General features: G+C 29.7%; 2 protein-coding genes across 2 annotated transcripts; both read left to right on the top strand.

Annotated features, from left to right (window-relative positions):
- Nucleotides 1-347: 347 nt before the first annotated feature.
- LOC114406118 (protein trichome birefringence-like 3) lies at nucleotides 348-3137 on the top strand. Its single transcript, XM_028368700.1, has 6 exons — nucleotides 348-555; nucleotides 664-904; nucleotides 1028-1199; nucleotides 1574-1773; nucleotides 1980-2138; nucleotides 2610-3137. The coding sequence occupies exons 1-6, from the start codon at nucleotides 375-377 to the stop codon at nucleotides 2938-2940; spliced, it is 1284 nt and encodes a 427-aa protein (XP_028224501.1). The 5' UTR covers nucleotides 348-374; the 3' UTR covers nucleotides 2941-3137.
- A 10426-nt stretch (nucleotides 3138-13563) lies between these two features.
- Nucleotides 13564-17096, top strand: LOC114406117 (protein trichome birefringence-like 3). The gene is made up of 6 exons (XM_028368699.1): nucleotides 13564-13760; nucleotides 13982-14225; nucleotides 14783-14951; nucleotides 15412-15611; nucleotides 16377-16535; nucleotides 16695-17096. The coding sequence occupies exons 1-6, from the start codon at nucleotides 13607-13609 to the stop codon at nucleotides 17023-17025; spliced, it is 1257 nt and encodes a 418-aa protein (XP_028224500.1). The 5' UTR covers nucleotides 13564-13606; the 3' UTR covers nucleotides 17026-17096.
- The last annotated feature ends 10251 nt before the right edge of the window (nucleotides 17097-27347 follow it).

Here is a 27347-nt window from a genome sequence, read left to right as displayed (position 1 = left end):
AAACACAAGCCATAAAAGAGTGTGAACTTGAGATCTAGAGATTCAACAAACCTTCTAATAATACACATCTCCCACCACATGTATGTTCCTCATGGCCTACATAAGAAAAGTGATTGAATCAATGTATAGACATATAAGACAAGCTCAAGATGTTAACCTTCCAAGTCATTTCTTAAACTCAAATATGACAATATCCTTCAACATAGATTATTCACAACCAAAGCATACTATGCTTTAACTTCACTCCTACTCCAAAAGCTAACTAAAACCCTCTTAAGTCTCAACAATGTCACTATCATTCTGTTGTGCTGTGTATTAGTTCACACTCTTCCTTCCCATTTGGTTAGCTTTAAGCCTCTCTAACCCTCATTCCCATGATACCTTCAGGAACAATGAAGCCTCCCAGAGGAAAGCTTCCTCTGCCAATCATTATCACCACAATCTGTGTTCTTCTCTTCATAGCAGTCTTGTATGCTGAGAGACTAAGTTTCCTTAACTCCAACTCCATTTTCAAGTCCAAAACATGTCCTAGAAAGCACAACAAATCAAAGTCTAGTAAGTTTATTGGCTTCACAAATGTCATAAACATATCTCATAGAATCTTTGCATATGATTTGTTTCTCACCAATTTGGCTCTAATTCAATGATGTCATTGTCCAACAGATGATAAAAAAGCTGAGGAAGTGTTTGCAAATGCCTCGTGGATCGATGATAGGTTCGATTTTGACCCGGAAGAGTGCAATGTTGCAAATGGAAAATGGGTGTTTAACAGTTCATTGAAGCCTTTGTACTCAGACACAAGCTGTCCATACATAGACAGGCAATTTTCTTGTGTCAAGAATGGAAGGAATGATTCTGATTACCTCCATTGGGAGTGGCAACCTGAAGATTGCACCTTGCCTCCGTAAGTGTCACACTTCAACATTTTGTTTTATTCATCTACTTTTTTTTTTTTTTCTCATTGAGGTGTATGTAAGTGTGTTACTCATGTAAGTCACATTTTGAACTTACTAAATATATTTGGTAGGTTTAATCCAGAGCTAGCACTCAAAAAGCTTCAAGGAAAGAGGCTATTATTCGTAGGGGATTCACTGCAAAGAAATCAGTGGGAATCTTTTGTCTGTATGGTACAAGGTATCATACCTGAAAAGAAAAAGTCAATGAAAAGGGGGCGTGTTCATTCGGTCTTCAAAGCTAAGGTAATGACACAATAAGATCTAATAATAGATGGCAAAGAAATTATTACATAGTACACCATTATCATGGTCCCTCTCAATCTCTACATGACATGTAACTCAATTTGACCATTTGTCATGTAAATATTAAATGAGATCATAAACATGTAATGGTTTGGGTAACAGTTTTCTTAGAGTGTTCATTATGTAACATCATGTAATTTTTTTAAGTAGTTCATAGCATAAGTTCTGGTTTTGAATCATGTAATTACCAAATAAACTCAAAAGAGGACTCCTAGAAATTTCTTTGAATTGAACTATTGGAAGATGCTATATGTTAGATATCAAAGACACTAAAGAACCAAGGCTAATTCTTTTATTATGTATGTTTCATTTAGGAATATAATGCTACCATAGAGTTCTATTGGGCCCCATTTCTAGTGGAGTCCAACACTGACATTCGTATCATAGGAGACCCAAAGAAGAGAATAATAAAAGTGGATCAAATCACGGAGCGTGCCAAAAACTGGACCGGAGTGGATATACTAGTTTTCAACACCTATGTATGGTGGATGAGTGGTCTTAGATTAAAAGCACTGTAAGTTCTCTTTGAACTTAGCTATCATCAAACTTCAAACATTCCTTAAAAAACAGAAATATTTGGTGGATCATCATTGTCTCAATCAAACATATTTTTGGTTCATGATCATTTTCATTTACCAATGTCAGTCTATGACAACATTTGATCTTTAACTAAAATTAGGAAAATGATGCCTAACCTTTAGCTTAATTAATTGCTTGCAGATGGGGTTCATTTGCCAATGGAGAAGAAGGGTTTGAAGAATTGGATACACCAGTTGCTTACAAACTAGGTTTGAGGACGTGGGCCAATTGGGTTGACTCAACTATTGATCCAAACAAAACCCGGGTCTTCTTCACAACCATGTCCCCTGCACACACAAAGTTTGTTTCTTTCTCTCTCAAACTTCAAGTTTTGGCATTCCATAATAAATTAAGAATAGTATAAAAATTTACATATCAAAATTCCTTTTTCCATCTCATTTTCACCTCATTTTCTTTTTATCTCTCACATCATTTATCACTTTCTCTCTTTACCTTTTCTCCTCTCTATCCACCCCATTTTGGAGTGGACTAAAATCACTCACTACTCATAAATTTTCCAAATAAAAATTATTTCATTTGAAATTCAATTTTAACAAAAAATAATAATAACTCAAAATCAATATCATCTAAAGTGGCTTCTCGAAAAAAAAATATCATCTAAAGTGAAGTTTGCAAACCTCACCCCAAACACACCAACTTTTATGTCAAGTAGCTTTTCAAAGCATGTTACATAAATCCTGAAGTTTAGTGAACATTAAAACTATAAAATCTTATTATGATTCTAAGAATTCAAATGTCATATGTTTTCAGGAGCGCAGACTGGGGCCACATGGATGGTATCAAATGTTTCAATGAGACAAGGCCTGTAAAGAAGAAGAATCACTGGGGAAGTGGCTCTAACAAGGACATGATGAGTGTGGTGGCTAAAGTGGTGAAGAGAATGAAAGTTCCTGTGAATGTCATCAACATAACGCAAATCTCAGAGTACAGGATTGATGCTCATTCCTCAGTTTACACTGAAACTGGGGGCAAAATTTTGAGTGAGGAGGAAAGGGCTAACCCACTAAATGCAGATTGCATACATTGGTGTTTGCCTGGAGTTCCAGATACTTGGAATCAAATATTTTTGGCAATGTTGTAACAAGGACCTGTGCTTTTGTTTTTTAAGTGACATGAAGATGTCAATTATGTAAAATCATGTGTCCACCACATTTAGCATTTATATCATCTTTTGGTTCATTTTCATGACATAAAGATGTCAACCTTGTAAAGTCATGTGTCCAAATTCATCTTTTGTTAGTAATTTTGTGATTTATATATACATGGATCACAAATGCATGTGTGTGTGGTGGTTCAATCAAGCCCACAAACAAATTTGATTGATTGATACAAGTTGGGTCATAGAATTAAATTTATAGATTCGTTGATCCGTTGAACTAATCCGTGAACCCGTAATTAAAATATTAATTTTATTATATATATATATATATTGAAAACTAAAAAAATAAATTGACAATCAACGAAGGTGTGATAATGGATTATTTCCTTTAGTACTTTTAATAAAATAGTAACAATTTAATAAGTTGGGGATAAATTCATCTTGTTACCGCAAGAAGTCAAGAACACGTTGTGATAAATGTTTTTTATATAATTAAAATTTATGATAAATAACTTATATTGTGATATAAGATTAATTTTAACAATTGATAAATTATTTTAAAAAAAGATTGAAATTAAACTTAAAAAAATGAAAAGGATAGAAAGAGATAAGAAAAATCCAAAAAAAAAAACATTAGTTGAAGATTTTTTATATAAAAATACTTTCGTTAAAAAATAACTCATAAAATTGTCCTACTTTTTCTTTATATATAACAAGAATTAATTTTAAAAGATTTTCTCATGTTGGGATAAAATCAAAAAACTCTTTTTTTCTAATACAGGACTAAAAATTGAATTTAACTTAATTTTTGAATAGTTACAAAAATCATCCAAATTCTGTCTGAAAGGAGAACACACACTCTGGTGTGTTATGGTGCTATGCTGCTTTATTTTCTCAAGTAACAATCTCTTCACTTCACAACAAATCATAGTTCATGCTTCTTTACATCCACTTCTAACTCTCGAATTTTCTTCGCTAACCAACATAATTAACAACTCTTTTTATTATGTGTTGTGCGCGTCACTTATTTTTACAAATATTATTAAAACTCTATGTGGTATCAAAGTAACTATTATAGTTAGATTATTGAGATTCATTTTTGTTGATCTGTTCGATGTCTAGATAAAATTTGCTTATTTTGTCTAATTTACACGAACCCTAATTTAGTTTTTGGAAAAATATATTGCATTGATATGAATATTTATCCTTACCAATATTTTTTATATCAAGATGTAGTTATTTTATCTTAAGCGGCAGCCTTTTGATCTTAGATTCAAAATCGATAGCATATTTTTTATTCTCTAGAATTGATTTATCTGGATGTTTTATTTATTTTGAGTTTGATTCTTAGAATGATTTCCTCGAGGATCTAGGCATTAGCGGTTAGCATGAGCCTTTTGGAATTAAATAAACCGTGTAATATTTTATTGTGGGTAGGTTCTTTAGAATTTGCAAATGAGACAATTGGAGAAGAAAAGTAGTCAATGATTAATCTCTAATTCCATTCCACCCATTAGCACTCACTCTCCATGTCATATTGAAAGTCCACCACAACAAAGGACAAAAGCTCTTTCACAACCACAAGGACATGAAACTCCACCACAACAAGGGCAAGGACAACAACCTGAATCTGCACAACCAGATGTAAGGAGAAAAAAAAGAGTTGCTAGACCCCTTCTAATGTTTAGGAACATTTTATTAAGAAGGAAGATGGTACGACTTATTGTAAGTAATGTAATGCATCATATGCAGCATCTAGTTATATCTATGAAACCTCTAACTTGAATAGACATGTGTTCCAACAATGTAAGAAAAACCCATACAGGCAGGTTGATAAAAAGCAAAAGACAATTGTTTTTGGAAGTGATAGTGAAAGTGGCCCTAATAAAGTTAGTATGAAACTTGTTGATTTTAATCAAGAGCATACTCTAATAACACTTGCAAAGATGATAACTATTGATGAACTTGCCAGTAATTTTGTTGAAAATGAAGGGTTTAGGAAGTTCATGGAAGATGCTCAATCTAAATTTGAAATTCCTTCTCATGTCACTATTGCTAGACATTGCATGCATGTGTTTAATGATAAGGAGAAGTTGAAGCATGTGTTGTCTGAAAATAAACAAATGGTTCCACTAACTACAAATACTTGGACGCCAATTCAAAATATGAATTATATGTGTGTGATAGCTCATTACATTGATGAAGGGTGGGAGTTAAATAAAAAAAAATTGAAATTTTGTTTGATTTTTTACCACAAAGGTGAAATCGTAAGGATAACCTTAGAGAATTGTTTAAAAGAGGGATTTCAAAAGTTTGTTGTGTAGCAATGGATAATGCAAGTGCTAATAACTTGGCTATTTTATATTTAGCTAGAGCAATGAGGGTTTGAAATCGACATATTTCGTTGAATGGAGAGTTCATGCATATGTGAGGTGCAAAAAAATGAGTTAGATTTGGAGGATGATGTTGAAGATGATCACGCTAAGTTTGACATTTTGAATTCGTGGAAATTGAAAACATCCAAATATTATATTTTTTCCTGTACGACTAGAGATATATTGGTTATTCCTGTATCTACTGTATAATTTGAATCTGCATTTAGTAGTTCTTTTTGAGTCCTACTACTGTTGAAGCTCTCATTTGTATCCAAAATTGGCTTAGATCTACTAAGCAAAATGTTAATGACTTGCAAGTTGAAATAAATGAAGCAAAAAAGATTGAATCAGATGTGTAATCTCTTATTTCATTTTTTATATTTGTATCAAATATCAATTAGTTTTTGTGCTAATAGGGTTGTACTTAATTTTTTAGAGTTGTTTGGTTTGGCTTCAAATTCTATGAGCATTAGGACTCCAAGTGTTGGGACTACATAGTGTTGAAACTTCTTAAAGTATTACTTTCAGGTACATTGTTATTTGTTTCACCTTTTTTTCATATTTATTTATTCTATCATGTTTATAATATTAATGGATCATATTTTGTTCATTTGTTTCAGCAAATCTGTTTGCAACAAATGTGGTTGTAGCAAATCTGGTTGCAAGAAATTAGTTTATAAGAAGTAATTGTGTTTTAGAATGTTATAGTAAATCTCGTTGAATAATATTTTGTATTGGTCTATTTTAAAATATTATGTTGATGGTGCTAAATGCATCAATTTTACTACTTCTAAACATTTGATAATATTGTGTTAATTGTATTAGATATTTGAAAAATCATGATATAAAATAGGAGTTCTAAGAAAAAGAAAAGACCAAATTCAAATGAATAATCTGTTAGTCCGAACCGAACCAAACCGTTCATGAATGAGATGGGTTGGGTTAATACAAATTGTGAAAATCGAATCAAACCAAATTGATCAAATTTGATTGGGTTGAGTCCTAAATTTGATCAAAATCGATCCAAACCGGCCCACAAACACCCCTAATCATATATTCTAATCACCTAAAAGTAAATATAACTATTATACAAAAGAAATTAAATATAACTACATCAAAAGTAGTTATTTGTGTTATAAAAAATTTCAAAATTAGATGTATCTCACATGACAATAAATATGTGAGTATACCTCTGCATCGAATATTAATGGTAGGATGGAGAGAATGTGAGATAATATGGTGTTTTATTTTTATCAGACTAAATTTTAAATAATTATTTGATTAAATTATAATTTTAGTTTTTTTAATTTTTTATTTTCAATTTTTGTTTTTTTTAATTTTAGTCTTTAAATTTTTAAAAAAAATCTGTAATTTTGATTTAATCTTCATATGTTTATTTCTTTTTTATTTTTTATATTTAATTAATTAAGTTATTTTTTTATTGATACTTTTAATAAATATGTTAGATTTATGATTTAATTGGACCAAAATAACATAAATAAAATATATAAAAATTTAAGGATTGAAACAAAATTACAAATTTGTAAAATTTGAAGACTAAAATGATGGAAAAATAATAAAGCAGCCAATTAAAATCACGAATCAAATTTAAACAAGGTTAAAATTATAACAGCCTAAATATTAATACTAAAAAAATCTATTCATTATTGCTTTTGTTATACAGGAAGAGCGCTAAACGTATAATTGTCATGCAGAGCATTGATGACATGTCAATTAACTAACTCTAATTAACTAATTGAGTAAGTAACTAGCCGGTTCCCTTTACAGTTTACACGTTATTTTGTAATCTTTAAGTTTAATTACACTTTTACTTATTTTAATTTGGATTATCTGTAATTTTGGTTTATCAACATAACGCAATAGATCTATACATTTAAACTTGTGACCAACTTTATCAATCAATCAAATTTGTTTGTGGGCTTCGTTGAACCACCACACGCACAGGCATTTGTGATCCATGTATATTTAAATCACAAAATTACTAGCAAAGGATGAATTTGGACACATGGCTTTACAAGGTTGACATCTTTATGTCATGAAAATGAACCAAAAGATGATATAAATGCTAAATGTGGTGGACACATGATTTTACATAATTGACATCTTCATGTCACTTAAAAAACAAAAGCACAGGTCCTTGTTACAACATTGCCAAAAATATTTGATTCCAAGTATCTGGAACTCCAGGCAAACACCAATGTATGCAATCTGCATTTAGTGGGTTAGCCCTTTCCTCTTCACTCAAAATTTTCCCCCCAGTTTCAGTGTAAACTGAGGAATGAGCATCAATCCTGTACTCTGAGATTTGCGTTATGCATTTAGTAAGGAACAATTTCTTAATTACCAACTTTTATTGGTTCATGCATTTTGTCGAACAACTAGTTAGCGAGAGCAAAACAAGCCGCATAGCAGCAAACAAATTGTATTTCAAAGCCAGTAACAACTCAGGGCTAAAACAAGAAGGATACTTCAGGGAAACATCAGAAGAATACCCAATAGAAGACATGTTCTTTATACAACAATTACAGAGAAAATCAAGATGGATTACCAATTGAAGTTTGCCTTTGTTAACAGTTCAGTGCCCAAATTGAAGATGGAAATGCTTTTTAGAAGCACTCACTCGTAGTGGCTAACAGATGTATGCGGATGTTACACAACGGTTGTTAAAGGGGAAGAATTAGTTTAGGTTAGAGTGAGTTGAGTTTAACGTGGGCATGGCTTGAATTAGTTTCAATGGGTCAATAGCTCTGGGCTTTGAGTGTAATATTTTTATTTTCTTTCTTTCTTCTCCTTTTTTAATTTTTCAGTTTTTTTTCTCTCTTTTCTTTTCTTTTCTTTGCTTTTTCCGTTTTATTAATTTCTTTTCTCTCATTTTTTTAACTTCATAAAAATAGTGGTAAATTCGGACAAAGTTAGGTGTTTACAAGCTCTTTATACTCTCAGACAAGCATCGAGTTTGACTATACAACAACAAGTGTTGAATTCTGTAGAGGAATCAATTCGGAAGATCATGCACGATGTATCTGAATTGCATGCACTTACTTCTCTAGTATATATTTTCGCAATCAATCAATAATTTAGAACTGTCATATGAGATTTAATAACTCTTATTTTTTAATCTTCTGTTAAATTTTAAACATATTTTTAAAACATAAATAAAAAACTAAAAAACAGAACTAGAAGACATTTTCCCATACTCTTCTATGGTTATGCAAAAAGACTTTTTTTTTTTCACGTCCAAAACACTGATACTCGCGAAACCATCTTCTCGCTTTGCCTTTGATTCTCCATATTCTTTCTCTCCTTTCTTGCGGTGGCTATGAATACACACAAGACTGAAGATTTTGTTTTATTTGTAGAAACATGGAAATATTTCATAAAACATAAGGCCGTCGGCGACCACTATCCAACAACACCATAAACACTGAAAAGTTTGCTATTCGTTTTACCACTATTGATACAAATTTGTTTTTTAAGGACAGTGTGACAATGAAAAGTTTTAGTATATGGGGCAACCAAAGATGGTCTTTATCAATTGTCAACATGTGAGTTTAAATAAACAACAATCATATTGTTTTCTCACTCCCAATCATCAAGGTTTTAGAAGAAGTCCCGAAGAAATGACAATTAAAATCACTTAAAATGATTTTTTTTAGGGACATGTAAATATGTTAAATCACAATTCCTACCATTTATTGTATCTTTCATGCTAAAAAGCACCTAAAATTCCACTACAGTAAGATGAATTGAATATTTTAAAACTTGTAAAGTGCACGCTAAACAGTCAGTTTGTGAGTCGCTACTTGGTGTTCGATTCCTGAAATTAGACAATCACCACTATTCACTGACACAAACATGTATGTTGCATATGAGAGACACCTAACATAATTTACAATTGATTTCTTGAATAGATTTGTTAGAATGGTGATGATGATGAACCACCTTTTTATTTGTTGAACAATTACCTTAATTAATTATAAATCATTAAAATGTGTTAAAAAATATTTAATTTCGACTCCATCATGGGACTCCCTGTCTCCTCGTTAGCTAATTTAGCTATGTGGTTTGCCAAGGTATCTATAATCTATGGCATTGGCATACGAGGGCAGCAAGAAAACTAAAAATTCCTTGCCCAAACGCCTGAAAAAGCAAACTATACGAACCAATATAACTTCAATGCGGGCCACACCAGCTTGTCCGCAAATCCAAGAAAGCATTCTGCTAAATTACCGAAACATCCCCATCGTGCGGTGCTCCCAATCCGACAAAACCATAATAATAAAAATTCCACCCTCTAAATCAAAACATTTCAAATTTTATAAGATATTGGAGCACTCCATCTTTAAAAAAGAAATTTTCATCTCCATAAAATCAATAATTACTTCTTTAAATGAACTAAATCACAATCTACTGTCCTGCAACAGAAATGTATAATTTATTTACCATGTTTAAAAACAGGAATGATTATGGAGAGAGAGGGACAAAGATGTCCAGCGAAGCAAGTAAAAGGTTGAAATCTCTATGATCGAAGTAGAACTAGTGAGGAAACAGTGTCCTTGCTTGCGGCTCTATTCGTGAAATGCAAAACACCTGTCTCCTCTTTCGTTCGCTTTTCCCCTCCCAGATTTCATTTGTCATTTGTTTTACCAAATCTGTTTGCAACAAACAAATATGGTTGTAGCACATCTGTTTACAAGAAATTAGTTTATAAGAAGTAATTATGTTTCAGAATATTATAGTAAATCTCGTTGAATAATATTTTGTTTTAATTTATATTGGTCTATTTTAGAATATTATGTTGACGGTGTTAAATGAATCAATTTTACTACTTCCAAACATTTGATAATATTGTGTTAATTGTATTAGATATTTGAAAAATCATGATATGAAATAGTAATTCTAAGAAAAAGAAAAGACCAAATTTAAATAGATAATTTGTTAGTCTGAACCGAACCAAACCATTCATGAATGGAATGGGTTGAATTAACAAAAATTGTGAAAATCGAACCAAACCGAACCGATCAAATTTAATTGGATTGAATCCTAAATTTGATCAAAATCGATTAAAACTGACCCACAAACACCCCTAATCATATATTCTAATAACGTGAAAGTAAATATAACTATTATACAAAAGAAATTAAATATAACTACATCAAAAGTAGTTATTTGTGTTGTAAAAAATTTTAAAATTAGATGTATCTCACATGACAATAAATTTTAAATAATTATTTGATTAAATTATAATTTTAGTTTTTTTAAATTTTTATTTTCAATTTTTGGTTTTTATTTTTAATTTTAGTCTTTAAATTAAAAAAATATGTAATTTTGATTTACTCTTCATATGTTTATGTCTTTTTTATTTTTTATATTTAATTAATTAAGTTATTTTTTTAATTGATATCTTAAATAAATGTTAGATTTATGATTTAATTGGACCAAAATAACATAAATAAAATGTATACAAAATTAAGGATTGAAACAAAATTACAAATTTGTAAAATCTGAAGACTAAAATGATGGAAAAATAATAAAGCAGCCAATTAAAATCACGAATCAAATTTAAACAAGGTTAAAATTATAACAGCCTAAATATTAATACTAAAAAAATCTATTCATTATTGCTTTTGTTATACAGGAAGAGCGCCAATTAAACGTATAATTGTCATGCAGAGCATTGATGACATGTCAATTAACTAACTCTAATTAACTAATTGAGTAAGTAACTAGCCGGTTCCCTTTACAGTTTACACGTTATTTTGTAATCTTTAAGTTTAATTACACTTTTACTTATTTTGATTTGGATTATCTGTAATTTTGGTTTCTTAACTGTTTATAGATCAATTAAGTCCCTTTAGTTTTAAATCAAGTTTCGTCCTTCCATCTATTTTTTTATCTAAAATTTTGAAATTATCATTTTTACGTAAATATCGGGTAATTAATGCATGATATTAACTAAAGTTAGTTCACGGAAAGAATATAAAAGAACCAATTATCGTTATGCGGAAATAATTTTATAAAGAATGGATCGAACACAATAGCAACAATATATAGTAACCTACAGAGAATAAATTACATAAAAAAGATTACATGAGTCAACACTGAATCACAACATCCAATTAATAATCATTAAAAGAGAATAATAATAATAATAATAATAATAATAATAATAATAATAATAATAATAATAATAATAGAGAATAACTAATTAATTATATATATCATGAACAATTAGCTAATATAATCGATTAGTCATAAAATCAAGAAAGAGCACATGAAAGCAAGATAGATAATAGGAGGAGAGAGATAGGAAATATTATCGGTGATTTATTGTGATTTTTTTAAATATTGAGAAAATATCGGAGTTAGGTAGAATTTTTTCAAGAAATCATTCTTTTTTTAGTTTGGATATCTTTTGTAATTCATGATTTTATTGTTTGGTTATTAGAAATTATGCTTTTATGAGTTTTGTTTTGATTAAAATATGTTTATGATTCTTAATAAATATTTAAATTTTGTGTTTGTTTGTTGACTAATAACAGAAATTTTTTATTAAAGAACAAGTGAGCATAAATTTTGTTAATTTAATAGGTACTAAAAAATGTCAAAGATAAAAAAAAATTTATTATTTTACTAGAGAACAAAAACAAAAAATATATTAAAAAATAAATATAAAATTTGAACATTTATTAGGATCACACATATTTTAATCTTTTTTGTTTTTATGAAAAGATAGGATTTGTCAGCAAAGAAATAACATACAGATTTACTTCTGATAACATGATGAATTGAAAATGAAAGAGAAAACAGTTAAATTGAATTTTTTTTGTCACAACTAAACATTAATTATGTGATAAAAAAAATACTAACTTATGTACTGAAATAACATCTCGATCAATATCACATATACTTCAAAATTATATATTGTAAATAGATTCTTAGATAAGGCAGGAAATATGGAAAGCACATATATATACTGCTTCCAGCAGTTTGGGGGACAAAAGATGAGAAGTACAAGATTTTTATCAAGTTGCTCATTTACCTCCGGTATACTTCAGCTAAGTTCATTAATAACCAATGCCTATAATTCAACTTCACTCTTACTCAAAATTCAAAAACACATAAACTATTTCTCCAAAACCCTAAGACTTCTAAATGTTTGTAAATTTAATTAATTTTAAGTGAACCTGAATTTAATTACAAAATTAATTTAAGTTAAAAATTGAGTTCGAAATGAATTGATTAATGTCTTGAAAGTTTTATTCAAAAGAAATTTTATACCAAAATTTAGTGTAAAATATCTAACTTAACTAGGAAGCTACTTTTTTTCAATTTCGGTCTTAGGTGGGCTTGTAAGCAAAATCAGGTTTGGTAAAAAAAAAAAAAAAACACACTTTTATTCTTTATTTTCTTTTTACCTTGAAAATCACATTGGAAAAATCCACAGGTGATTGGCAAAATGTTGGATAATTTGTTACATAGTCTATTTTTTAGTACTATTTTCACGTGATACATATTTAGAATTTCCAATTAACAAAGAAGGAGTTAGTTAAACTTAAATATGCAATACAAAATCTATAATTTAGGTAGAGACAAAATCTTTAAGTATGATTAAACCTGGGATCAAAAATCAATCTTGTAATCTGTTCAAAAGATCAAAAATTTTAAATATATCTCTAGATTTTACTAGAAAACCAAAAATCCTAATGACAATAGTTAAAAGAAACCCAATTATATATATGTATAAGGATATCGATTTAGACTATAGTAATCTAATACCATATAATAATTTCTCATAAGTATAATTTTCAAAGTTTCTCATATCAAAATATTATAGTAATTAAAACTACTCAACATCAGAAAATTAATGTAAAAATATAACTTCTCTATTATGCACTTTTATTTAGCAAATATCATATGGAGCCAGAGATTAGAGGATAGCGAGAGATAACAAGCCTTTCAATAACATATAATTCACAGAAACTGAACAAATGCATATCTTCCGGTTACAGACACAAACGATGAAAAGCACAAGATTTTTCACTCTTCAAGTCATTTATTTACCTCCAGTATACTTCAGCTTAAGTGTTTTTTTATTTAGCCAATGCCTCTATGATTCAACTTCACTCATACTCAAAAGACTATGAACAATTTCCTCTAAGGTATGTCCTCTGCATCAATTAAAGCACTTCTTCTTGCAACATTTAAGCTTGAATTCTCTCATCCCCATCATCAGAATCACTTCAGGAATAATGATGAAGCCTCCCAGTGGAAAGTTTCCTATCATCAAAATCTGTGTTCTTATATTCATTATTATCTTGTATGCAGAGAGTTTCAAGTTCCTTTCTTCCGGTTCCATTTTCAATTTCAAACCATGTCCTACAAATAGTACCAAGCCTAAATCCAGTAAGTCCTCATCTATTCTGTGCAATGTTGTTTCTTTTGGTGTAACTATTTATCCTTTGCACACCAAAACTTTGGTATAATTGTAAAATGAAAATTAAATTTTTATTTCACAAACTTAGTGTTTCTTTTGGTGTAACTATTTACCTCTTGTGTTTACCAAACTGAGTGTTTGACTCTAATGCATTAATGATGTCTCATGCTTTGTTGTGATTGTCCAAAAGATGATAACAAGATACAAGAGGTGGTTCCTAATGATTCACTATGGTTTCATGATGGATTCGTTTATGACCCTGAGGAGTGCGATTTTACAAATGGAAAATGGGTGTTTAACAGTTCAATAAAGCCTTTGTATTCAGACACAACTTGTCCATACATAAGTAGACCTTATTCTTGTGTCAACAATGGGAGGGTAGATTCTGACTACCGTTATTGGGAATGGCAGCCAGAAGATTGCACCTTGCCCAAGTAGGTCTTAAACTTTCTAATTAACATGCCTATATATTTTTATGATTGCAGAGCTAGTCTTTTTTATCTTCTGCATTTTGAATTTTCCTCTTCTAAATTACATTCATAACTAATCATGCATGATGATATATAACAGTAGATTTATCATTTAATCATAGATTATTATATAATTGAAAATTGTTGACTTTTATAATAATTTCTTTGAAGTAAATCATATTTAGAATGATTTTCAATTAGTTGACATGTAAAAAACTTATGTTAAAATAAAGTGTATATACATATAAAACAAGTTAGACGTTATAATGTTGACTTAGTGGTAAAGGAAAAAGGAAGAAAATAGATGTTGCGGATTCGAATCCCTCTATTAACACAAAAACTAATGATTAAGAACTGATATTTTCCTATAAAAAAAAATATATGAAATAAATTATTGATTTTATTACACTAACCGACTAACCTTTAAACTGCACAAGTCTATCTAGTTGGTTTTTAATTTGGTCATTGAAATGTTTATTAACCTGACATAACCCAAATTATAAAATGACAACATTTTCTAGGTTTAATCCAAAGCTAGCTCTTAAAAAGCTTCAAGGAAAGAGGCTGCTATTCGTAGGGGATTCACTGCAAAAAAGCCAATGGGAATCTTTTGTGTGTATGGTTGAATGGATCATACCTGAAAAGCAGAAATCTATGAAACGAGGGACTCATTCAGTCTTCAAAGCCAAGGTATTGATCTAACGAATAGATGGGGCCAGGGTGAGACATGCACATTAAGCATTAATAATTTAAGCACATTCTGCTCTGATTCTGATTTAAAGGAACAGTTACTTTGAATACCTTCAAAATCGACCTTATTATCAATGATATCTTAATGAATTAATGATCTGACTAACAAGTGTCCTAGTCGCAATAGTAAATAATATTTGATATTCTTAAGTAAATTACTTAAAAAATTAACTTTTGTGAATTAAATGTTAAACACATTTCTTAACTTGGTCAATCGTTTGCAAAAGTACATATTTAACAATGTTTGTGAATAAAAAACTGGTATTTTTTGTTCATGATGTTTATATGTTTATATGTTTTTTAACATACATATTTAACATATGTTTATATGTTTTTTAAAATGATATATAATTTTGAATTTGAATTTTTTTTTTCTATATCCTGTCTGTGCTTGATATAGGAATATAATGCTACCATAGAATTCTATTGGGCCCCAATGCTTGTGGAGTCCAACACTGAGTTTTTTACCATAAGGGATCCCAAGAAGCAAATAGTAAAAGTTGATGCCATCATGGATCGTGCCAAGAACTGGACGGGAGTGGATATTCTTGTTTTCAATACCTATGTATGGTGGATGAGTGACATTAAGGTTAAAGCACTGTAAGTCCTCTTCAATTTGAACCTAGATAGCTATCACATGTCACCTAAAATAAACTATGTAAAGGACCATCATTGTCTTTGTCATATTCATCTCTTTTGTTCACGATCATTTTCATTCATCAAAACTCAGTCATTATGCTTTTGATCTTTAACAAAAACAAAAGGTTAAATTAATTATTTAGTCACATTTATTTTAAAATCAGTCACTATGGCTTCATATATTCTTATACAGACTAAAATTTAGGTTTTCTTTGATACAAAACTTAGTTTTAAATGTGTTTTTTTTTTCTATAAATAAATCGTTAGTTCAAATAGTATTTGACTTTATTAGTTGATTCAAATAAATAAATTCTTGAATTTGAATCTTATAAATAAATAAAAAACATGATTGGAAGAAAAGATGGCATTAAAAATATTCAATCGAGTTCAACTACAAATATTAGTCATTAGTAAAATTAATAGATATTTCCCATTAATATCATAATGACCTAAAAAACATATTTCTTTCGTGTATAAAAACCAAATAATCAATTTAAATAATAGTTTAATTTTTAACAATAAACGGTTTTTACAGTATCAACTAATAAAAAATCATACATAACAATTTCTTAGTAGTTAGATGGTGTAAAAAATTTCAAATTATTTGTTAAACTATATATATATATATATATATATATATATATATATATATATATATATATATATATATATATATATTATTTATTCTTTAAAAAATTTGTTGTCTAATGTATAGCTTAATTGCAGATGGGGTTCATTTGCCAATGGAGAAGAAGGGTATGAAGAATTAGACGCACAAATTGCTTACAACTTAGGTTTAAGGACATGGGCCAATTGGGTTGACTCAACTATTAATCCAAACAAAACCAGCGTCTTCTTCACAACTATGTCCCCAACACACACAAGGTCTCTCTCTAAACTTTAAGCTTCAGCTTTCTTCAAGTTTTAACCTCCAAGTCAATTGTATCTTAACGCAATATTTCAAACACTAAAACTGAAAAACATGGTTATGATTAATTAATTAATTCTAAAAAATTCCAAATCAATATTGTGTCATGTTTTCAGAAGCTTAGACTGGGGCAACAAAGATGGTATCAAATGTTTCAACGAGACAAAGCCAATAGGGAAAAAGAATCATTGGGGAAGTGGCTCTAATAAGGGCATGATGAGCGTGGTGGAAAAAGTGGTGAAGAAAATGAAAGTTCCAGTGACATTTATCAACATAACACAAATCTCAGAGTATAGGATTGATGCACATTCCTCTGTTTACACTGAAACTGGGGGAAAGCTATTGACTGAGGAGGAAAAGGCCAATCCAAGAAATGCAGATTGCATTCATTGGTGTTTGCCTGGAGTTCCAGATACTTGGAATCAAATATTTTTGACAATGTTGTAACAAATATAAGTGAAAGTATATTATATATACCCATACATTCTAATTTGAGTTTAATGTGATGCACTGTTTTATACTGTTATTTTATTATAAATTATTGTTTCAATTATTATACAAAGCCAACATTCTAATTTGAGTTTAATTTGATGCATTGTTTTATACTGTTATTTTATTATAAATTATTGTTTTAATTATTATAAAAAGTCAACCTCAATTATGATTAGATGAAGATGATAGTATAAAACTATTGTATATTTTACATATAACTTTTTTCTCTTTTAATCCTTGTGTTCTCGTGACATATGAACATGTGTAGTATGGAAAGCTAAGTGGATTGGTGTGGCATGTGCCTTCATCATTCAGTGGCATTTGTGTGATATAAATATATATGTGCACAATAAATGCATATGCACAGAATCAAGGAAAAGAGAGGCACCGCATTGTTTGATATAAAATTAATGGCCTTTGTTTATTTGTTCAATAATTTAATTTTAGTTTTTTTTAGTGATATTCTTTATTGCAATTGTAATTGTATTTTAGTGATTCATATAATAAAAACTGATATTCAAACTCAACGTTAATTATTAAGATAAAACTAATTTTAATTGATAAATAATACTTAAAAAACTAAAAATTATACTTAAGTTTTTCTTATTTGTGTGTTTTCATAAATTCTTATTGTTAAGTAGTAACAAATAGGCATTTTAAAACTCCCTTATGAAGCACATGTCCCCATCTTTTGTTTTCTCCTCCCAATAATTAGAATAATTAGAAGTGGTTATTTTCTTTTCTTTTATTTAGAAAATAGTTAACATTTTTCTCACTATCTTGTAATTTCCAATTACCTTCGAATAATTTATGCTTAAAAGATAAAAGTTTATCTTCCTTCAATTGTCAGCACTTAATCCTTGGATTTATAATTGCATTTTTGTTTATGTTTTTTGAACTGAGCATCAAGAATCAAAACCTTATGTTGTGTAGTTAAACTCTCTCCTAGAATCACCTTGCAATTCTTACAGACTCTTTTATCAGCACTTCTAACAAAAAAGAAATCAATTTCTGACCTTGAGCTTCCACTTTTATAAATTATAAGATGTTCTTTCCTCTTCTCGAAATAAGTGGTCATAATCTTAACATTATAGGTTATAGAGAAATAATAATAGTTTGTCCTTCCTCGTTTAAATCTCCAAAATCAACCACCATGCACGCCTGTAAATTGTCTTTTCTCTGACTACCAACATGTCCATTTAGATCCCCACCTAAGAAAACATTTTCCTTTAGTGGAATGTCTTAAATCAACACCTCCAACTCTTCCTAAGCACCTATGATATTGATAATCTATTGTGTCACCATCAATTTTAATGTTAAGATTTTGTCTCCACATCTTTTTACATCCACCACAATTTGTTTCTAATTATACCTACCATAATACCCTCTCTATTATTTCCTTTAACTTTTCCCATGTTTCAAAGCTTAAAATCTATAGTATCTATTTTTTTTACTTTTTTCTCCAACCCATTTAATCTCTTATAGGCACATAATATTAATCATTCCCTGAATCATGGTGTATGCCACCCCCGTATAGACTTACCGGTCAAAGTACCAATATTTCAAGTAGCAAATTTGATCCGAACACTTTTGGACTAGCTTCTTTACTCACGCATTCGTTCAAAAAAATGTGAGGACCCTCACTCATTTAACACTACATCTGAGGCACCAATGCAACAACCCTTACTCATTTGACATTATATCTAAGTGATACTGTGCATTACATCTTAGTAACGACCTAGCATTAGCAAAAAGATGTCCACTACAACAATGTAGGGCTCCAAAGCAGTAGCCCTTGCTCATTTGACACCATATCCGGAAGATACAATGCATTACTTATGGAGTAACGACCTTGAATTAGCAAAAAATTTATCATAAATAATCAATGTTTGATTTAATGACGAGTTTTATGTTGGCTAACAAAGACCTAACACAACCCTCCTCCTTAACTCGGGCTTGAGATTGGCTATGAAGAACCATAGGCAAAGTTACACTAATGATAATTAAGACTTTTTGTAACTTATTTAAAGAGAAATTATGTTTCACTAACAAAGTCAACATGTTATATAGATAATTATGTTCGCTAAACATGTTAATTAAAATTTAATTTCCAATTGGGTATAAAAAATTATTATTAAAGAAAAACTTGCTTTAATAATCTCTACTCTTTAAAAGGATTAGTTTTCAAGTATTTTTTCGTTGTTTCCATTTTTTCCACTTTTATCATGTTATTTGAACAACTAGCATTGAATTTCATGCATTGTGCAAATTTTCAAAGAAAAAAAACACAGTAAAATAATGAATAATAAATTGAGTAATTGAATAAAATAAATAAATAAATTTAAAAAACATGTGGCGTGGTTGAAAAGTTTTAATAATATTATTGATGACAACAACAATGGGCCTCTGAATTTCTATTGGGTCTGAAAGCAAACAACCTAGCTCATTGACATTCAACCTTTGGGCCTCTACACTCTTAAATTACGATTTTACCACTGAACAGAAACCCTCGTTTTACATTTCGATTCCCCTATATATAAAGAACCTTAACGCCCGCAATTCACGTCACTTCACTTCCGTCGAAGCTTGCGATCATCCTTTGTTCTCGTTCGTTCCTCTTTCCGCTCTCGGTATAGTTTTCGTTCGTTCCCAATTTGTTGACTTTTGATGTTTTAGTTTCTCTTCTGTTTTAGTGAATTTAATTATTTTCGACGTGTTCTCTAATTGATTTTCATAAAAAGGTGAAAAATTGTGAATTTTTGTTTTTCAATGGATCGTTTTATCGTATTTCAACTCCTTTCTTGTTTTTGGGAAATTGTTGCCACTGCCAATGATGTCTTTCGTAGGCTTGTAATGATATTGAGATGATTGGAAGGATTAACTTCCAAACACTAAGACACTGAGGCTTCATTCATTTTATTATTGATTTAGATTTGAGGGTTTTTTTTTTTTATTTTTACATTTGTGAGTTATAGCCTTATGGGTATAAATATTTAATATGCCTTTTCATGAATTTACTCAAGGCTTTGAAATTCTAATTTCATGTTTTTCTAATATTAATTTTACTTTTTAAGATTTGCTTTGATTCCAGCCTTTGAATTTTGAAACGAGTATTCTTGATTTCTGAATTGTGGGTGACTGGGTGTTTTTTTGCTTTTGACTTTTCTAATTAAAATTATAAGGAATTGATTTTCTGTATAGTCTTTGTTAGGATGTTTGTTGTCATAAAATGCTAGTAGTATTTTAATTGGGGATGAACGCAACGGTAACAAAATGATTGTATTTTGATATTCTACAATTCATGTGAATGAATAAGTAAGTTCAAGGAAGTATTGTTTACAGTATAATGTGTTTTCTCATTATAATTTTGAATTAAGGTTTCAATATATTAATTTTTTAAACTAATATTTCAAGGTCGTTTTTCGTTTCTATGATCTTTAAATTATTCCAGCTACACATGGAGGCTTTGGTGCTTTTTACACTGTTATATGGATGCTGAATGTTGCAAGGTTGGGTTTATGTTAACTTCACATGGAGGCCACATAATTATTAAAATTAATTGAGGGGATTTACTATAGGGTATTGCTTAAGAGATATAGGATGACTGCATGAAACTGTGTTTCAGCAAACTCAAAAAATTGCATGACTAACCATATAGCCTCAAATTTGGTATGGATGAAGGATTTTCTTGCGAAGGGACTAAGGTGAGAAATCTCGTATGGCCAACATGAATTGGTTAATGGAATGAAACCCCAAATGACACGATTTTGCATTTGGATAGGTTAAGCATAAAGGATAAAGACCAAAATTACACCTGTTATAAAAAAGTTCGAGGTTGAACTTAAAGAAGTAGTAAAAGAGTATGACAAATGAATCAAATAATAGGCTTAAATAAATGAGTTTTTATTCTTAATAAATATTTTATTTTTTTGCTTTGATTTCTAAAAAGAAAATTGTTTTGTGTAGAGTGTTTGATTAAATAAAAATTTTATTTTTTATTATTAATATTTTTTAATTATTATTAAATCAGGGAATTTTGTGTTTGTTTTCTCATAAATAAATTATTTGTTATTAGTCGAAATTAAAATAAAATTTATTAATTTATCTTGAAGTAAATATAAAATTTATTCATTTATTTTGAAATAAATATAAAATTTATTAATTTATCAAAGACTAAAATAAAATATTAAAGACAAATAATAAAATTGTTGTTGTAATAAAGAATGTAAAATAAAAATTTATTAAGAAGTAAACTTAAAAATTAAAAATTTATTATTGATAAAAAAATATTAAAGTTCAAATAATATATTCAGTGAATCGTGGAAGTATCTAAGTAGTAATGATATTAGTTAGTTTAGAAAAATGAAACCAGATTATGTAGTCTAAAACAATTTTTCAGACCAAAAACAATACCGAACGAGTGGAAGAATAGTTGTCTTATAAGAAAAATGAAGATATATAAAATTACATAATAGGTGATAGGTAGATAAAACTCATAAGTTACATTATGAATTATGGAAAAAGGTAATTCAATGGAGATTAAGACGAGTTGCATTACTGAAAATTAATTTGATTTTATACTTCCTCATACTGAAATATAAGAAATAAAAATAATTCACACCCATTAATAAGATTATATAACATCATTTAATTTTGGTATTCTTAAAAGCAAACCCAATTCATTTACTAAAACATCATTTACATCTAATTGCATAACACAAAAAGAGATAAGGTTGTTGGAAATAAAACTCTAGTTAATGAAGAGTATTTTGGATATGGTATCTTTAAATTAGCAAAAATTAGTTAAAAATTGGCTTTAAAATGTTTTTGGTCCATGTTTTTGGTTAATGTAAGTTTTTTTTTTTAATTTTAATCCCTATAAGTTTGTATTTTTCTAATTTTGATTCATGTAAACATAAACTTGTGTAGACTATAAATAAAAGAATTTGAATCTTAAAGGGAATAGAATTGGAAAAAAAAACTTATAAAAACAAAAAAAAAACTTACAAGGACGAAAATTGAAAATTCATCAACTTACAAAAACTAAAATTAGAAAAATAAATTTGTAGAAATAAAAAAAAATAACTTAAATAAACCAAAAATATATTTAAACCTTAAAATTTATTTATATTTTAGTCAATCACACATTAATTATTTTTTTAAAACTTATATTTCAATCTGAAGCAACAGCAAGGAGGACAACATCACGAGAGTGATATTGTTTTACATATGATCTTTATATTGACCCCTTGGAAAAGACATACAGTAGGATTTTAAATTTTTTTCTTGAAATATTCATTCTCACAAACTGAGTAGCATTTGACATGGTAAGAGTAGGAAATAATCATATTTCTCTAGTCTTTTTTTTTTATAACAAACAAATAAATTTATTATTTTGAACTTAATTATAAAAAATATTGATATATTTTAAGATGTATTATTGTTAAATTTCATTTAAACTCTCAGTTGATTGTGAAAGATGCTCATTCATTCTCCACGTAAGTAGGTATATTTATTAACTTATTAATAATACAAGCACATCCATTGGTGGGAATCATCATCCCTTGCTTTGTGTGTAGTATTCTTAAATATTATTACTACTTTCTATGAGTATTTTTTGGAATAAGATTTAAATTAACCAAGGGTATCTACAATGCATAATTGATTAGATGAGTTAGTTATTTTAAATTTGTGAGTATTTCAATTCCATGTAACTTTAAGCACTTTATGTGAAAATTCATTCCAATGTTAGGATTGTTAAAATGAGTGCTTAACTTAATTTTACAGGTCCTACTTTGCTTGAAAAATATGTTATTTATGGTATAAATTTGTTAAGCAATGGTGCTCTAGGTTATCTATTTTTATTAGTCTTGATGAATAGATTATTTATTTCTTATATAATTAAAGGAGCAGATGGAGGAATATTAGAGGTATTTTTTGAAAGAAAAAAATAGAAACAAAAGCAAATCAAAAGGATATAAATTATAAAGAGAGTCTTGATGAATAAATTATTTGTTTCTTATATAATTAAAGGAGCAGATGGAGTAATATTAGAGGTATTTTTTGAAAGAAAAAAATAGAAACAAAAGCAAAACAAAAGGATATAAATTATAAAGAGAGTCTAGCTTAATTGGTTAGCAAAATGTGTGATTTGTTGTAAATTATCTAATACTTTTATTTGATTCCTATAGATAAAAAAATATTTTTTTAGTAAAAGAAAAATATAAATTTATCATGTCAAACAAATAATTTTCATAAGATTTTCTTAAAAGCTAATCAGGAAAGATATGACTATTAGTATTCTCTTCCTGAATTTACCATAAACAATTTTTTTTATTTAAATTTAACATGCATTGAATTATTGAATATCATGGTTAAATTTTCAGTTTTAATTAGGCCTAAGTATACGGGTTAGTATGGTCATTTTAGGCCTAACCACAAAGCCTGCAATTTTAATGCAGTCCATGAATTAAATGAATAACTTTTGGGTTCACATTCGACCTCCGAACATCAAAGATTTCTACGTTACATTTCTCAATTTTTTTCTAGGATCATTCTAGATCCTAAGTACCTAGACACAGATTTCTTTAATGATGAGACATTTGACTGTTATCAAGTGTTTCAAAACTCTGGATTGATTGATTTTATGTCTTTAAAATTGTCTTACTATCCTGAACTTGTTAAAGTCTTTTACAACAATTTAAAAATTCAGGATGGTATTATTTCTTCTGAGGTGCATGCTATTTCTATGATCATTGATCAATCTTTGTTCTTTTCATTGACAAAATTACCCAGTCAAGGTGCACCTTTTGAGGGCACCATTGTTGATGACTAGAAATTCGATTATTCTAGTCATGATGCTCGTCGTATGGTTTGTAATGACCAGACTGAAATGACCGGTAGATTGCTGGCCGGATCATTGACATTTGATAATCGCATCATGCATTATATTATTGTTAGAATTTTGCTTCCCCGGTCTTCAAATTTGGCTCAAGCCTCTGAGGAGGACTTGATTTTGATATGGGCTTTCCTTACCGGTCGTCAGATCGACTGGGCTCACTTGGTTCGGTACCGAATGCATAAGGCATTACGGGTCAATGCACCTCTTCCATATCCTCAATTGGTCACCCTCTTTCTCCATCATTTTCAAATTCCTCTTGATGATGAACCTTTTGTTCAAGTCAAGCGTTCCTTTGCTATAGGTGTTGGTGCAATCACTTCATTTGGTTATTGTAAGGATCGTAATGGTCAATGGCTAAAGAAAGATGCACTCCCTCCACAAGACGAGCGTACTCCTTCTCCTGCTCCTCAGTGAGATGATTCAGCCCTTATGACTGAAGTTCTTTCAGAGTTACGGGGTCTTCGCACTTATGTTGGTGAACGATTTGATTCTTTGGATGGTCGCTTTGTAGGAATGGATATCCGTCTCACGCAGCTTGAAGAGGATGTGGGTTATATTCGTCAGAGCTTCGATCTTCCACCACCACCACCACCCTCTTAGTGTTTAGATTATTATTATCTTTTCTTATAAGCTGTGTATTTGGCTATGCTCTTTACATTATCATTTTCTAAACTTTAAATTATTCTTCGGTATTTGGACTTTAGTCTTTTATGCTTGGATTCTATGTGGTTTTAAATCATGACTGTTTGGATTATATTTCACTTCTGAATGCTTCGATTATGTTTGGTTATGACTTATTTATGCTTGGCTTATGTTTGGTTGTGACTTATGATTGATTGTGTCCACTTTATTATATTATCTTGTGTTGATTGCCCCGCACTTTGGCTTTTTGATGTTGCCAAAGGGGGAGAGAAATAGGGTGGTATAGAAGCTTAGAAATCAAGTGATCATCAATTCCAAAATATAGGGGGAGTATGAAATGAGTGAACGCAATATATCATGCATATACATTGCTTGTATCTTGATTTCAGGAATTAAATTGTCATTATCAAAAAGGGGGAGATTGTAGAAGCAAAGACTTTGCCTTTGATGTTTTGATGATGCCATATGATCGTGATGATTTGATGTCTTATGGAAATGCGCTTCTCAAGTTGAATTCAAGACAACAATCTGAGAATACAAGATACAACATCAAGAAGATGTCTAGTATTTTAGGAAGGGAATTCCAAATTGAAATAGCAAAAGGTTTGGCCAAGAAATTTAAGTTAAAAAGTTTTTTTTCAAGAGATTTACTCTCTGGTAATCGATTACCAGAGGATGTAATCGATTACCAGTGGCAAAAAATGATTTACAACAGCCATTACAAATTTGAATTTAAACTTTACACTGTGTAATCGATTACACATGGATGGTAATCGATTACCAGTAGTTACTAAACATTATGATTCAAATTTTAAAGCCTGTAATCGATTACACAAGTCTTATAATCGATTACCAGAGGAGATTTTCAGAAAATTATTTCCAAGAGTCACAACTTTTCAAATGGTTTTTACATGGTCATCAAAGGTCTATTTATATGTGACTTGGAATACGAATTTGCTTAGAGTTTTTCAGAACAAAAAGGTTTTATCCTTTCAAAAAGCAAAATCATCTTATCTTCTTAAAAATTCCTTGGCCAATACACTTGCAATTCAATAAGAAATTATCTGAGTGCTCAAATTGTTCAATCTATCTCTTTCAAGAGAGATTTCTTCTTCTCTTCACTTTAATTCTCAAAAAGGAATTAAGAGGTCGAGGGCCTCTTGTTGTAAAGAAATTTGAACACAAAGGAAGGGTTGTCCTTGTGTGGTTCAAAACTTGTAAAAGGAATTTACAAGATAGTGGAACTCTCAAGCGGGTTGCTTAGGGACTGGACGTAGGCACAAGGGTGTGGCCGAACCAGTATAAATCTGAGTTTGCACTTTCTCTTCCCTTAAACTCTTTTATTTATTGTTGTTTTACATTTATACTCAGATTGTTTAATTTGAATCATTATTTAGAATTTCATCTTTAAGGGAACTTGGAACTTGCATTAAAATCAAAGTAGAATTTTAATTGGGAAATAGTTTGTAATATCTTAATTCAACCCCCCCTTCTTAAGATATTTGAGACCACTTGTCCAACACATTTGTTGTATTTATATACTGCACAACAACAATCCTTATTAGCCAGTGGAGATTTTGATCATGAATCATCTAAGTCAGTAACTCCTACAAAGAGAGAATTTAGTTATCCTGTTCCAGACTATCCAAGCATATCAAGTCTGAGTAAAACATAGTTGGATAAAAAGATTTTGAAGCTTGCTTATTTTTTGGGTTGTTAAATGTTGCCCTATGTGTGTTGTAATATGTCAATATTAGGGGTGATGGTTCACCAAAACTGCTCTATTTTGGGTGTTGTAATATGTTAACACTTATGCTCTATGTAGCATGCTTAAATTAAGATATAAAATATGTTTTCTTGACTATGAAATGTTTCATATTGGACGCGAGCTTATGTATTTCTCCTCCTGTATACCACTTTCTAATACAACAGAGGTGTCTTCCTCATACACCAGAGTTGTGTTATGATCAATTCAAAATAAAAGTCATTAGTGTTATAAGTATATTTAGTGTTAATTCACCCACTACATTTTATCCACTATTCTAAAACATGTATTGCACACCTTATGGAATCATTAAAATATAACACAATTTGGTATTATTATGAGGTTGTCACCTGTGTTCGGATTGTTAATTAAAATAGTGCTAAAAATTCAGTAATTTTTAGGCAGTCTCTTGACATATAACATAGTCAAAATGTGTTTGTTCATGGTACATACATGAATATAATAATGTAACCAAACCAAATGTATTTGAGTTGGTAATTGATATGTTAATATTTGAGCTATTGGTTGACTGTCACATAGATGTTGTTCCTTTTATTTACAACAAACAAGAATTGTGCAGTAACAATGATATATGTTATGGTTTAAGTCACATTGCAGTCAAAGTTATTGATTTGTGCACTACATAGTTGCATACGAAGATATTTTAGCGAGATGGGTGTAAATTGCACATAGTTGCTAATAGTAGAGCCTACTAATTTTTGTGCACATGAAATGACAGGTTAACACTCTCGGCATTACATAGCGTTTGGCCGAAAGAAATTCAAATTCAAAAAGCACAGAGCAGTGAAGGCCTAGCAGAGGTGCTTTGCTCATACACTGCCAGTAATAGTAGTTTATTTCATTACAAATCCAACACACCTGTATTCGTGATATTGTTGTCCTAAGGTGATGGCAATTTCAGGATACATGTTAATCCTAGTGAAGGCTATTACTTCTTCTATTACCTAT

This window comes from Glycine soja, chromosome 3 (assembly GCF_004193775.1).
Source record: "Glycine soja cultivar W05 chromosome 3, ASM419377v2, whole genome shotgun sequence".
Classification (NCBI taxonomy): Eukaryota; Viridiplantae; Streptophyta; class Magnoliopsida; order Fabales; family Fabaceae; genus Glycine; species Glycine soja.
This window is presented reverse-complemented; position numbering and strand designations above follow the sequence as displayed.